Here is a 14,655-nt window from a genome sequence, read left to right as displayed (position 1 = left end):
TTTACATTTTAACCCTCTGTCTCAATACGTAGGTGGTTCTTAGGTTTCCCATGGAACTGTGATCCTGTATAAATGGTTTGCAGTTCACTGTATTAAAAGGCAGTTCACCGTGAGGCTACCATTTCATTTAAAATTAATTTTTGTACTAGTTTTTCTCTTCCAATTTTCTCCCTGCTTCCTCCTGTCTCTTCAAACATATGACTCCCACCACCCATTTGTTCCTGTTGAAGTATAGTTCCAAACATATATCTCACCCAAGTGGACATTATTCATGTGTAAATTGTTGCAGTGTCTTTAACCACAGGGGGCATTGTAGTCAAGGTCTGGTCCTGTTACCAACATCCACCTCCGACTGAGATGACTGGATAGTAATAGCGTATTGCGTCTCATCACATTGTCAAGTGCTTCACAGGATACGCTGTAAAGTGGCATAACTGTGAGCAACCACTTTGTCTCACCCTCCTAACCAGGGGCTGATGATGCCAAATGCAGCTTTCCATTGATGAATGGATTAATGAACTTCCCTCTGTGCTCAGATCTTTGATTCCATTACTTGTTTTATTTGCATATCACCAATGATAATTTAGAGCACTCCAATTCATGCCAGTGATGGATGAGTGCGTTGATTGCAACAGTCTTGTGTTCGGCTGTAATTCAGCATTGTTGCAGATGCCTGCAATTAGGTTTCCTGTTGAAGATCACTCTGATTGCAAAACGGTATTGATTGATCTGGAGAACTTCAAGCAACAAGTATCATCCTGAAGGGAATCATTTCTCTATATTTTTGTGTTACCAGTACGATCAGAGCAGGCAGTCTATTGCGAACATCATACACTAACTTGAAATCAACAGGTTTACATTTTAACCCTCTGTCTCAATACGTAGGTGGTTCTTAGGTTTCCCATGGAACTGTGATCCTGTATAAATGGTTTGCAGTTCACTGTATTAAAAGGCAGTTCACCGTGAGGCTACCATTTCATTTAAAATTAATTTTTGTACTAGTTTTTCTCTTCCAATTTTCTCCCTGCTTCCTCCTGTCTCTTCAAACATATGACTCCCACCACCCATTTGTTCCTGTTGAAGTATAGTTCCAAACATATATCTCACCCAAGTGGACATTATTCATGTGTAAATTGTTGCAGTGTCTTTAACCACAGGGGGCATTGTAGTCAAGGTCTGGTCCTGTTACCAACATCCACCTCCGACTGAGATGACTGGATAGTAATAGCGTATTGCGTCTCATCACATTGTCAAGTGCTTCACAGGATACGCTGTAAAGTGGCATAACTGTGAGCAACCACTTTGTCTCACCCTCCTAACCAGGGGCTGATGATGCCAAATGCAGCTTTCCATTGATGAATGGATTAATGAACTTCCCTCTGTGCTCAGATCTTTGATTCCATTACTTGTTTTATTTGCATATCACCAATGATAATTTAGAGCACTCCAATTCATGCCAGTGATGGATGAGTGCGTTGATTGCAACAGTCTTGTGTTCGGCTGTAATTCAGCATTGTTGCAGATGCCTGCAATTAGGTTTCCTGTTGAAGATCACTCTGATTGCAAAACGGTATTGATTGATCTGGAGAACTTCAAGCAACAAGTATCATCCTGAAGGGAATCATTTCTCTATATTTTTGTGTTACCAGTACGATCAGAGCAGGCAGTCTATTGCGAACATCATACACTAACTTGAAATCAACAGGACCCTCACACCTCCTCACCCCCTCACCCTCACCCCCCCTCACCCTCACACCTCCTCACCCCCTCACCCCCTCACCCCTCCTCACCCCCCTCACCCCCCCCTCACCCCCCCCTCTCACCCTCACCCCTCCTCACCCCTCCTCACCCCCTCACCCTCACCCCCCCCTCACCCCCTCACCCCCTCACCCTCACTCTCACTCTCACCCTCACCCCCTCACCCCCTCACTCTCACCCTCACCCTCACCCCCTCACCCTCACACCTCCTCTCACCCTCACCCCTCCTCACCCCTCCTCACCCCCTCACCCTCACCCCCTCACCCTCACCCCCTCACCCCCTCACCCTCACGCCCTTCCAAAACAAAAACCACTCGACGATTTAAAAAACAGGTGAAAAGTCACCAAAAACCACGGGACGGACACCCACGTGGAGCCCCGGAATGTAATGTAATGTAACGTATGAGACCAACTCCAAATTGTTCCTCTCTCTCTCTCTCGGTGTGTGTTGTTGTTGTTGTTGACCCCCCCCACCCCCACCCCACCCCCCCCCCCCCCCCCCCACCCCCCACCCCCCCCCCCACCCCCCCAAAAAAAAATCTTTCTCTCGCACTACTATCTTGTTAGGAATTCCAGAGGGGAAAAAAAACAGACGGGATTTGAACCACGAACCCCCCCCCCCCCGCCCCCCCTCCCCCTCCCCCCCTTCCCCCCTTCCCCCCCCTCCCCCCCCCCGGGCATCGCGACCTAATGATAACTCCCCCACAGCCCTGACTCGGGGAGTGGGGACCGCGGGGACGTGGAATAAAGAGACGCGCAAGTTTTTAACTCGTTGACATTTCTTCCTTCGCCTCCTCACCTCCGCCATCTCAGTGACTTGGGGGTCTCTCCTCTCCCCCTCTCTCCCCCCCTTCTCCCCCCTCACCAACCAAAAAAAAACAACAACAACAACAACAACAAGAAGCGCACTCCGAGGGGATGATGTTTCAAGGATTCGTTGGAAGGTAAATGATGATAAATAACAATAATAATGTCATGTAACGGAGCGGCGGATCGTGGCGTTGAGACGTCTCAAACTGCCCCGTGTGATGGGTTGTAAAGTGGATTCGTTGACGGTGTATTTTGTGGTGAAACTCTCGGGTTCGGGTTATATTGTAATGTAAAATGGCTCAGGAACGAGGAGACATCATTACTCTGATTACTGTCAGGACACTACCCTCTGATTCCCTTCCCCACTCCCCTTTCCCCAACAGTGTGTGTGAGACCTGACATGTATTTGGGGTCTCAGGTCTTATCGATTAGTCTTTTGAGAATATTTGAGATTGCATAGCGATGATGGGAAGTCCTTCAGTTCAATCTTGATTTGGAAGCCTCTTTTTCTCCCGTTTACATTAAGAACTGCAGGAAAACCTTTTTTTTTTCCCCCCCCAAAAAAAAAACACGAAACAAATCCTTTTCACACTGCGTCTCGTTGGAAAAGCAGGAGATGAGATGTGTTTGTATGTATAAACTGGATTACTGCTGTATGTAAGTATATGCTTCAATTCATCTCTCACCCATTAGCCCTGTCCATGGTCCGCAAATAAAGACTGAACTTTTTATATGTTGAGACTGTGGTGATAAGGCTATGATAAAGGTTAAGAGCTTTAAGGTGTATTAGTTGTTTATTTGGCTCGGGTTGAAATAAGTTTTCTAGTTGAGCTCAGAAACGTGACTGAATCGTTCCGCAGGCAAGAGGATGATGGCTCAACACCTTGGCTGTAACCCTGTGTGTTCTGATTAAACGCCCTCCAGAAGATTAGCCCATTTTTCTTTTCAAATGCTGATGGCCCTGCAGCGCGTTGCCAATACTTTCTGGTTTTATGTCAGATTCCCCGTCTCTTCGTCGTTTTCTCTCTGCTGAAATCCTCAAGTAATGCGGTCTAATTTGGGGGGGGATTTCTTAATAAGAAGTCTTGCGCAAACAGGGTTTGCCTTTCCGCTAACCAGAACTACATCACCCCAACCCGCTCTGATGTGATCTACTTCCAGAGCTCGAGTGACACCATAAATGATCTAATTAATTAATTATACTCAACCCTGTGTTGTGTAAATTTAATGAGACATTCTATAGTTAGGTTTCAATAGATTACAAATTGTTCTCTTTTGCATAGCCTTCTTTTGTTTCCATGAAACAAACTGATGGAGCACAGAGAAAGCTGGTAACTCACTTATGTTTGCTATACAGATGCTGTAGACTTTCTGTCTGGACTTCAGTTATAGATCAGGTTGCTCCAGTACAGTGCTGAGGGAGTACTGCCTTGTCAGTGATGCTGTTTTTTGTTGATCACTTGATGCCTTTTCAGGTGGACATTAAAGATCTCATGGCAGTATTTGAAAAGAGAAATCGGTTTCCCTGTGTCCTGGCCAAGAATCCCCCAGACAGAATCAGTCATTTATCTGATATCTGTGGGAGGTTGGTGCCATGTTTGCCTACAGAAACAGTCACTGCACTTTTCAATGAATTTCTCCTGAAGTATGGTGCTTCCAGAACTTTCTTTCAATGCGTGACTGTACTGCAAACAATCTATTGTACGTTGTATGTTAAAGTGATTATGGTTTTTGTTCCTGAACACTCTGCATTTAATTTATTATTTTCTATTGAATCGTTTTGAACAGTTTGGAAGTATATTTGCAGGCAATCGCTTCCGGGGGAGGGTGATGTGACACCATTTCCACCTTCAATTCCAACCCTGTTGATCATTCATTGACCTTTCATCTTTTCAACGACAATTAAACTTTTTGGATAAATGAAGGATGTTCCCATCTTTCCAAAATGGATGTTGCAAGAAAGTGCCACAAAATAAACAGATTGTAAACTATGAATTATTAAATATTGTTTAACAAATGGCCAGAGAGAGAATAGTTAAGAATTCATTCAAAATCGAGTTCCTAACTGGAATTGGATACATACCTAAAGAAGAGTAATATTGATGTATGTGAGGAACAAGCAGGGAATGGTGTTTGAGCAGGTGCTTCAGGGAGGGCGCTTGAATGGGTAAAATGGCCTCCTTTTGCTGTAATATTTCTAGGGTGTAAGGGGGTGGGGGGGAAGCACAGGACAAGCACAGGGAACATTTTATTTAAAATTGTTTTGATTTGATTTTGTGTATTTTGGAGTTAATAATTGTAGTAAGTCTGAGTAACTTTAATAGCTGGTATGTCGGTATTTAATTTCCTACAAATAAGCAGTCACTATACTTGACAGAAATTACCCATCGAGTGCTCTGAAATGTTTCAACATTATAGATGCTAGATTGATGCTACTCTGCTAGAATGATATACTAGGATGCCAGCATTTATATCAAATGCAAAAAATATTGTTAATTTCAGTGTCACCATGTGGGAACTGAAAATGCACATCACCAGTTGGGCCAGATAGACATGAATCTCTCAATAGTCAAAGTATATTACATTTGCTAAAGGTGGTGTAATGAATTGATTTGCTCAATTCTGTTCCTTTCTGTCTTACTAACTGTGTTACTGCGTCACTCACCTTCCCCTTCTCTCTCTCTATTCTCTTTAGCTTTTTTTTTACTTGCCAAGGTCAGCCTTTGCTAACTTTAGGATGATGAAATTTCAAGGTAGAGAATATGCTTATTGAAAGAAATGGAGCTTTGCCTTTTTATATGGTGAAGTATACATCAATAGGAATAGGTGTGAGCCTGGCTCAGTTGGTAGAACTCACTCTTCTGAGTCAGAGAGTTGTGGATTCAAGCCCTAAATAGGGACATTGAATTCATGCTGTACCCTGAAACTCCAATACTATATAATATAAAACTACTGGGTTACACTACATTTTTAGTGGTGCTGTCCTTCAGATGAGATGTAAACTGAGATTCCATCTATATGTTCGGGCGGATGTTAAAGATCCCACGGCACCCTTTGAAAAGAGAAGTTTCTCGCTTTTCGTGGCCAACAATCCCTCAGATAAATTGGTCATTAACTTCAAAGACACTACACCAAATGCAAAAATTATCATCTGCATTCTTCACTGTCTATGAGCAAGACTTGTTAGGCTGGAGTTAATCTTGAAACTTGTTTTTTTTTCCCTTCCAGAAACCTGCTGTGATTTTATGCAACTGTACAGTACAAATGTTCCATCTCCTTTTATCAAGTCTCCAGCGACAATTTTTATAGCCTCCGTCCAACTCAGAAACTCTGAAGAATGACGGTGAAATATGAACTGCAACATGAGCTACAAAGCAGAAATCAATTAGAATCAACAATGAACACTACTCCAGAATCATAACCAAAGAACAGCCTTCAGTTTGTGTAACGTGATCCGATTGGTTTTACTGACTTGAAGTGAGATAGAATGGAAGGGGCCCAAAGACAAGCCAATAAGTCAGCACCAATTTGCTTGCCGGGAAATGTGCCCATCTGGGAGTGCTTTTTGCGCTGGCGAGTCTGGCTGGCTGCCATGCTGTACTGATCTCCAGCATGCCCTGGGAAATGTCAAAGAAGTTTTAGCTTTGTTTTAAAACAAATGGCAACTTCTGCAGAGTCAATAGTTTGCAGACACATTTCAGTCTGCAGCTGTGTGTTAAACTTGTGACATTTGCCTAAGAGTCATTTTACAAAGGGAGAATGGAACTGCAAAGTATTAAATCACGACTGTTATGGTGCCACGTAAGTCCAAACATTGAATTTCATGACCTGCTTTCCCATACATACTTTGACCAAACTGACAGACTGATACCCGTCTCCTCTCCTGTTCTGTTTGCATCCATTGACTTGATTAATTGACTTGATGTCATTGTCAGAAGAATTGATCGTCTATGTCATTGATAAAAGCTGAGTCCACATTTGTTTTATTCCTTGACTATAATGGACCCGAATGACAACAGTGATGAGAAAATCACCACTCACAAGCTGTAGAGCCAGATGTTGCGCATTTACACAGCACTTTGAGCCTGAGTTACATTGGCTGATCAACTTTAGATGACACTTTTCCCCAGCTACCTGTTTCATTGGTTGCTGCTTTGCAGCTTTTCCCAAAACGATGGGCCGTAAGCAAAGCAATTTTCTGCAGACATCGAAATGTAACCGTGCCCCACAGCAGAATCCAAAGGCAAGTTCTGTTCTACTTAAGCAGGAAAGTCGACCTCCTGCTAACGTTGTGCAGCAGATCCATCAGCGCAAAAGCAAGATCCAGCAGGTGCACTTCAAAGAGGATGCTGCATCTTCCATGAAAGCAAGAAGTGAAGGAATGTCTGGGCAAGGATCAGGAGCACTCAAAGGGAAAATGCAATACTCCAAGCATTGCACCCTAACTAATTGCTCACTGACTATTCCTAAACCACAAGGGGTCCTCAAGAGCATTGCCATTCAGACGTCACCAAGTCTGAGGAAGCACCTTCCAAAGTTCAGAAGTCGAGTTCGGAATGCTCCTACATCAGCTAAGGTCAACACATTGGTGTCAACTGATCCAACAAAAGCCAATGACGCTGCTCTTGCAGTCAACGACGTCTCTGTGGGTGTTTCTGCTAAGGACTTTACTGACCTCACGACTACAATGAAGGCCAAGCAAACAGAGGCTAACCAACCTCAGGAAAGCCCAAATGAAACCCAAAACATCAAACTTCCATCTTCCCAATGCAACACATATAGTACTGTAAAGAACCATTTGCCACAAGCACCGGATATTGATTTACAAGATGCACTAAAGGAAACACAAGGTTCACACCACTGTGTGTCTGCATCCAAAGTTATACACCACTCCAAAAGCTTGACATTGGACAACCAAACAAACCATAGCCATGCCCACCGCAAACCAGGATCCCCTCTATGTAAATCTACCGAGCGCAAGAATAATCGCTGTTATAGTTGTTCTAGCATACACAAGTTGGAGTCCGAAACATTGAGATCCACAGGGCTTTCTGATTTAACTCAAACTGAACAGCGATCTAGGTCCAGCAAATCCAACTTCCTTCATAAAGACAATGACAGACCAGAGGCCCCACCATTTCATCCTGAGCCTTTGGCTTCAGAAGCTGATCAAACGTCAATGCCATTGACGGGGACTGATTATTCAGGATTACCTTGTTCCTTACCACTGAACTCATTAAATGGTGTTCAGCAGGGGCTACTAAACACTGGAAGCTCTTTATCACCTGTTCATAATCATTCACGTTCTCCTACGATGAAAATAAAATCTCAAGTTACCAGAAGGATTAAGGAAATCAATCAAATTCATCTCACTAGGGATGACTTGCATGACCTGCAGGGAAGGATGCAGTCCATTGAGGAGACTTTACAATCAAACCAACAAAAGATTAAAGTCCTCTTGAATGTAATTCAAGATATGGAGAAAATCAAAGCACTCAATGAAGGGTACGATGCCATGTTTAACTATGCTTGGAATCACATTGCGCACTCTTAATGTACTGCGCTGCTTGCCAGAAAATTAAGAGACATATTTAATGCCATAGATAGTGAAGAACAAGTTTAGATTCTGATCTTTGAGGTATCAATTTGGTCCATTCGTGCTCTGGGAAGTTGTGAAGTGAAAGAGTAGAAATATAGATTTTTTTTTTCTCTCTGCAAAAAAAGAGGGGCCATTCCTAGGTGTAATTGGGGAGGAGGAAAGGTGCAGAGGGTCAAATAAATAAATACTGGTACAGAGACATTAAGAAATGAGTAGTGTTGCAGGAAATCACTTTTTTTTCTCAGAATTTTGCCTATAATAATAATCCTTGCATTTGATAAAATGGCTTATCACGTTGAAATGTCTCAAAGCACTTCACCGAATACACTGTAAAGTGAATTGACTGTGAATATTTTGCAAAACTCGGCAGCCAATTGTCCCACAAATAGTCATAGATTGAGTGACCAAATTATCATTAATTTTCCCATTTTTTTTCCAATTCCCACCCCCCACCCCTTCATCAAATTTTTTTTTAAAAATTGTATCTATCTTTTCCAGTGACAATTTTGCCATTTTTAGAAGCCATAAAACAGAGACTCATCCTCTGCTGCCTTAGTAAAAGTGGTGTTTTGGACACCCATTGGTGTGTTACTCATTTTTAAGCTCCTCTTGTTCACTTTTGACCCCACTATTCGCAATATGTTACTAATTTTGTATTGAATCTGGCAAGCCTAGAAATGGGAAACACTGATGTCTACCATTGAGCCATCCAGGTGGGTGGATTTGGTCAGTGTTGGTGGCAATTTTAGTAATTGCATGCTACCAGTTTGACATCAATTGTACATCACTATCCTTGCAAGTTGGTGCAAAAAATCATCATTATTCCAGGATCATGTCACCCTGAATGGTCAAAGTTGATGCTTAGATGTCAACATTGATACGCCATATTTCACAGTTATAAAAGACCACACATGCACCACACTTATTATTGATAACTACATTTGATATAGCGACTTATGACACCATCGAGAGGTCTCAAAGCGCTTCACAGGATACACTCGAAAGTGGATTTGTGGGAGAAAAATTATCAAAAGAACAGATATACTGTCTAGTTAAGTGTCCATTCGCTGTACAAATTTGACCAGGACATCTAATTTTCAATTCCCAGATGATATCTGAATATGTATTGTCAGCTCTTCCAGAGCTTCTAAATTTACCCTGTAAAGTGCATCTCCAATCTAATACCTCCACGCCCCCGCCAACATCGCATTGAATGTTAAAGGAGATTAACTGGTGTTTTGCTCATTGCCATACTGAATGTTGGAACATATTTAAAGTAGTTGGCAACAGATTGATTATATCACTCATAGAAGTCTTGGCAGGCACTCAGGTGCAAATACTAATTGCCTGACAGCTTGAACTCAAAGGGATTGAAACTAACAACTGGTGAGGTTTTACACAGCAAAAGCATGACAGAAAACATGATAAAATGGGCTCCACAATGGTTCAGTGGGTAAATTGACCTCCTGCTATGGTGCTGATCACACAGGCGGGTAAAGTCCCTGCACTGAGCTAGAATTCGATTTGGCATCATGGAAGGAATAATAAATCAGTCAGAGTTTTAGCTCCTCATTCTTATTCAGTGATTACTGTTGGAAGATTTGGTAGGGGTGTGTCAGCTTGGCTCAGTTGGCGCACTCTCATCTCTGTGTCAGAAGGCTGTGGGCTTGGGCCCCAAGTTAGGACTGGGCACCCATATAGTCTAAGTTGATTCCCTGACACATTGCTTAGGGTGTGCTACATATTTGGAGGTACCATCCTTCGGATTAAATATTAAACCAAGGTCACATCTGCCTGTTCAGTTGCATGTTAAAGATAACATGGCACTATTTGAAAAAAAACCATCTTTTTCTTGGTATCTTGGCCAACAAATCCGCCAAATAAAATCGGTCACTCACTTCATGGCTGTTTATGGGACATTGCTGTACTGTGAACAAATTGGCTGTTGTGTCCACAAAGTACACATAGTCACATTGCTTTACAATATATCCTGTCAAGTGCTTTAAAATGCCTTGATGACATGATAAGGCATTTTATCAAATGCAAGGATTATTTTATTTCTATGTATGTATGTATGTAACATTGAGTCAGGATGGAGGTCAAGCTGGGATGCAATGCTTTCTACAGTCAAATAGGCTGATGTCACTGTCTAGGTTTGCATATGATGAACTACTTGCTAGGCAACGTACCAAAGAATTGAGAACTGTAAAACTGCCAAAATGTCAGAAGAGGAAAATCCAAACATTTTGAAATGCTTAGAAATCAAAAGGAATCAAGTTTGTAAAGAGTGAGTGGCACTGGTTGTGTTTTGAGCCACTGTTGGAGAAGAGTTGCTGTGCTAGTTACAAAAGAAAAGTCTCTTTTTGTCAGCAGAATACTTCAGAAAGCTGCTTATATAAAACACCAGTAAGGGTTTAGCTGATGTGTGGTGCAGCGGTCTACTGGTGAATTCACAGATTTCCCTGGGCTCCCAAGGGCAGGGATCGAGCTCTTCTCCAATAAGAAAAACACAAACATTTAAAAAGGAGACAGAGAGTTTTTATTCTGTAATCTCATCTCCTAAAAGTATTTGCTCCTTTTTTCTTTCCATTTGGGATATGGGCAGGAACAAAAAGATAGGAGCACTTAATGAGTTCCCCCTCTCTCCCCACCCCCTCCCCCATCTATTTGGGACCAGCCCATTGTGTATATGGAAACCTTGTAAATTTATGTCATAACCAGAAATACAATTCATAGTAAAAATGACTAACATCTTCTTGCATCAGGAATTATACTGTCAGTGCAACACTGTTTATCCTCTCTTTCTCAGCCCCCACCTCTCCCCTTTACACAGTCCCAGTCCTCCAACTATCAAGTGCAAATGACGTGTTACTTACAGCCACCAAAATAACCAATGGTTCAGGATAAGTATTCAGATTACTGCTCACTTCATGATTTCCCTTGTATAAAAATATATATTGAGTAAAGTTAATTTGAAAGAGATAATGATCACAAGCAATTCATAGGGTCTCTTGACTTTCTTCTTAAAGTGGGACTCTCAACAGTTCGGCTTCACTGATGTAATGTCTCACAACAGAACGCGTTGCCAGTAGTTTTAACGGAAAATAGTGAGAGCTGATGTTGTTTTGTAATTCTAGAAGTGTAACTCTGTTCTGACCCAGATATCTGGATCTGCAGCATTGAATTGCTGAAGCTTTACAAGTATGCAAAAAAAAATTTTAGAGGGTCATAAAAATCTCATTGTGCTGACAATATTGCATTAACTGTCAACATACTTTATGGCCTCACGTCCAAGGTCTTTACAAACCTGACTAGCGTGACATTCAAGGTCCATTTAACATTAGTACCTGAAGATGTGGACTGGCTCTACAGGAGATCACTCTGGGAAAGTGGGGTTAGTGGAGATCATGGCTACGTCTCATTTGCATTGCATTTTCACAGCCTGCCAGCACTCACTGAAGATGTTCGTTTGCTGCCCGTTTCTTCAACAATCTAGCCCAACAAAGAGCTCTTGCTCACGGCCGCACTGCTCAGTGGGCACAGGGCAGTTGGAGAAGCAGTTTGGTTCATTTGATTTCATTGTTCTAGAATAACAACCATTCTGTTACTGCATCAAGCTCTTTGTTAAGAGTCCTGCATCCTGGCATCCACCACCTTTCACTCCTGGTAAGGCATTAATAGCTCTTAATTTCCCTCTATGTAAAAAAAATGCTTCAAAAATGCTCCTGTCCTGACATATCTTGGGACTGATCGGTCTTGGTCCCAGTGCCTAGGCTTGTAGTCTCTGGGGTGGTTATTCTATTTTTCAGGCTCCCTATGATGTTCATTGATGTGGACAAAGCTCTATTCTCCCATTTAGTGGATTTTACTCATTTATTCCCATACATTTAGTGATAACCTAATGTTGAATGGAGAATAAATAACACCCAATGAGTGAACAACATGAAAGGGTGTAAGCACCACAGAATGGGTACACTTCCCTGGCATCTACCAATGAGAAATGACAATTTATCCAATTTTGCTTGCTATGTCCTAAGGTCCTGTTCCAGCTCTAGATCTGATTATTTTTGGTCAGTTTGGCTCAATTGCTGCTGCATTCACATCCAGGTCAGGGGTTTCTGAATTGAAGCTCCATATTGACTCATACTCTGAATTCTCACTCCAGCAAGGTGTTGGAGGAGCCCTGTAATGCCAAAGGACCCATCTTTTGGTTGAGATTTGCTCAGTAATAGTCCCCATTATAATAGCAAAAATGTAGATATTTAGTACCATATATAATCAATCGCATATATGCTTTTTGCATGAAAAACTTGGATGAAGTACAGGAAATGCTGTTATGCGACTTCCTTTATCTGTTGAACCAAAATCTTATCTGATTATTCAGGGTGATTGTGTTGACTTTAAAAGATCCTTTGCCACTAACATGGGAAAAAGAGTATGGAATTTCTCCCAATATTTTGGGATAGTGCTCTCTCATTCAAGACAGACTATTAGTCATTCATCTCATACAAATGTAATCTTGTTGTTTGTGGGGCATCATTAGTGCAGACTATCACATTTGCCTCCATAAGTCACTTGTTGTGTGAGGAATTTTGAAATATTTTGCAAATATTCAAATGTTCAGTGCTCTGAGACACTACAACAACAACTTCCATTTATATAGCTCACCTCACGCTGGGTAGCTTCCCTGAGCGCTTGACAGTGATGTAGAGCCAGTCCACATCTTCAGGTACTAATGTTAAATGGACCTTGCAGCCTAGCCGGGAGAGGTGACCATAGGCACGGTCGAAGAGAAAGGTCTTCAGGCATGATCTGAAGATGGGGAAGGAAGGGGCAAGGTGGAGGGACAGAGGAAGAGTGTTGGGGCGTAATGGCTGAAAGTGCGGCCACCAATGGTGGAACAGAGGGCACGAGGGACATGCAGGAAGCCAGAGCCAGTCGAGTGGAAGCAGAGGTTAGTGGGTTGAGGATTAAGCAGGTCGGAGGTGACGAACGCATGGACAAATATTGCGGCTGTGTCTGGGGTAAGGTCAGAGGCTGGCAATGTGATAGAGGTGGAGATGGAAGTGGAGGAAGGCAGTACTAGTCAAGGACCAGATGTGGGAAAGGAAGGACAGCTGTGGGTCTAACCTGACGTCCAGGTTGCGCAGCGGTTCGGTGAGTCTGAGGGAGAGGCGGGGGGGTTGAGGAGGTCAGAGCCGGTGGACAGAAGACATTGACAGGAGCCAAAGAGTAATGGCTTCCGTCTTGTCATCGTCAGCTGCAAGAAGTTTGCGCTTATCCTGATGTCTACCAGACAAGCCAACAGAACATCAGCGGACCTGGAGCCGTAGCTGGATGAGGAGAAGTTTACCCCATGTCTGCGGATTACATCACCAAGAGGGAGCATGCAGATGAGAAAGAGGGTGGGGGCTAGGATGGAGCCTTGGGACACTCCACGGGTGACTGGGCAGGGGCGGGAGGAAAAACTGAAGAGGCAAAGTGAAGGTAGTTTGACTCGAACCAGGCTAGTGCTAGTTATTCCAACAAGCTTCTCCAGCATGAGGAATTGTGGCAAGTTCAATCTGTTTTTATATGTGTCCCCAAAATTTGGTTAACAAAATATAGTCACCCTAGACTAGACCCAATGTAGAACTTCTTAATCTCTGCAAACCCTTATCCAGTTGTATATGTTGGAGGTACTTTACTGATGGCGTTTGTTTTTGGTGGGTCAGGGTATTAAGGAATATGGGGAGAAAGCGGGAAATTGGAATTGAAAGGATTAATTGAAGTACAGATGAGCCATGGTCTAATTAAATGGTGGAAAAGGTTTGAAGGGTTGAATGGCCTACTCGTGTTCCTATGTTCCTATGTTCTCCTGGCTGAAGAGTTACAGACTGGCCTCAGGGTAAGTCTCTTTGCTTGTGTAAGAAACAGTTTAATGATGTTTGTTAATCTTGGATGAATGATACCAAATGTACTGAAGAATCTTTTTGATCCAAACCTCTCTTGTGTGATCTATTAATCTTCACCTTTCATTAGCTGCAAAGACTAACATTTAACAAAATCTGCTTCTGCTCTACCTCAGCCTCCAGGAGCCGGAAAAGGAAGAAATTAATTTTAAAGTTAAACACATGCTTAGATGGAAAAAAAAAGCTTGGATAAGGTAGCAAATAATTTTTAAAAGAACATGGAGTGAATGGGGAAGAGGTTTAAGATTTTAATATTAGATCAGGGTTAATTGTAGGGTTCATTGAGCTCTCTGGGTGTTTCAATGGTGTTATTTTGAAATGTTTATGGAGGGTTTCCGAGTTGCAGTGTATTGAAATGAGGAGGTAGAGAGCGGAGGATTCTTTCTGTCAATCTGTGGCACCTTAAGTGTTAAAACCATAGTCTGATTTGGTTGATGTGTTAATCATCCCTCTTCCCCCGGGTACTTTGTGATGATCACAAGCACAGACACCGACATATTCAGCAGAGACATGCTAAATATAGTGTTATTTATTGAG

The 14,655-nt window shown here is 42.5% G+C and overlaps 2 protein-coding genes across 6 annotated transcripts in view; one reads left to right on the top strand and one right to left on the bottom strand.

The window, feature by feature from the left end:
• The window catches only part of LOC103177303 (dedicator of cytokinesis protein 2), a 222,556-nt gene that overhangs the window by 83,686 nt on the left and 124,215 nt on the right, over positions 1-14,655 (bottom strand). The gene's annotated exons all lie outside the window — the stretch shown is intronic.
• Positions 2,454-14,655, top strand: part of insyn2b (inhibitory synaptic factor family member 2B) — a 36,038-nt gene continuing 23,836 nt past the window's right edge. For 3 of the 5 annotated variants that reach the window (XM_007891415.2, XM_042340056.1, XM_042340058.1), the window contains exons 1-2: positions 2,454-2,702; positions 5,797-8,073. In XM_007891415.2, the coding sequence (XP_007889606.2) occupies positions 6,743-8,073 (1,331 nt within the window). In that variant the 5' untranslated portion in view covers positions 2,454-2,702; positions 5,797-6,742. Of the gene's footprint in view, positions 2,703-5,796; positions 8,074-11,608; positions 11,771-13,427; positions 13,573-14,655 lie in introns of those variants that run through there. The other 2 variants (XM_007891416.2, XM_042340057.1) reach the window with 2 other exon arrangements.

Source organism: Callorhinchus milii, unplaced genomic scaffold (genome assembly GCF_018977255.1).
Source record: "Callorhinchus milii isolate IMCB2004 unplaced genomic scaffold, IMCB_Cmil_1.0 Scaffold13, whole genome shotgun sequence".
Taxonomy (NCBI): Eukaryota; Metazoa; Chordata; class Chondrichthyes; order Chimaeriformes; family Callorhinchidae; genus Callorhinchus; species Callorhinchus milii.
The sequence above is the reverse complement of the archived record's forward strand: the minus strand, read 5'-3'. Positions and strand labels throughout refer to the sequence as shown.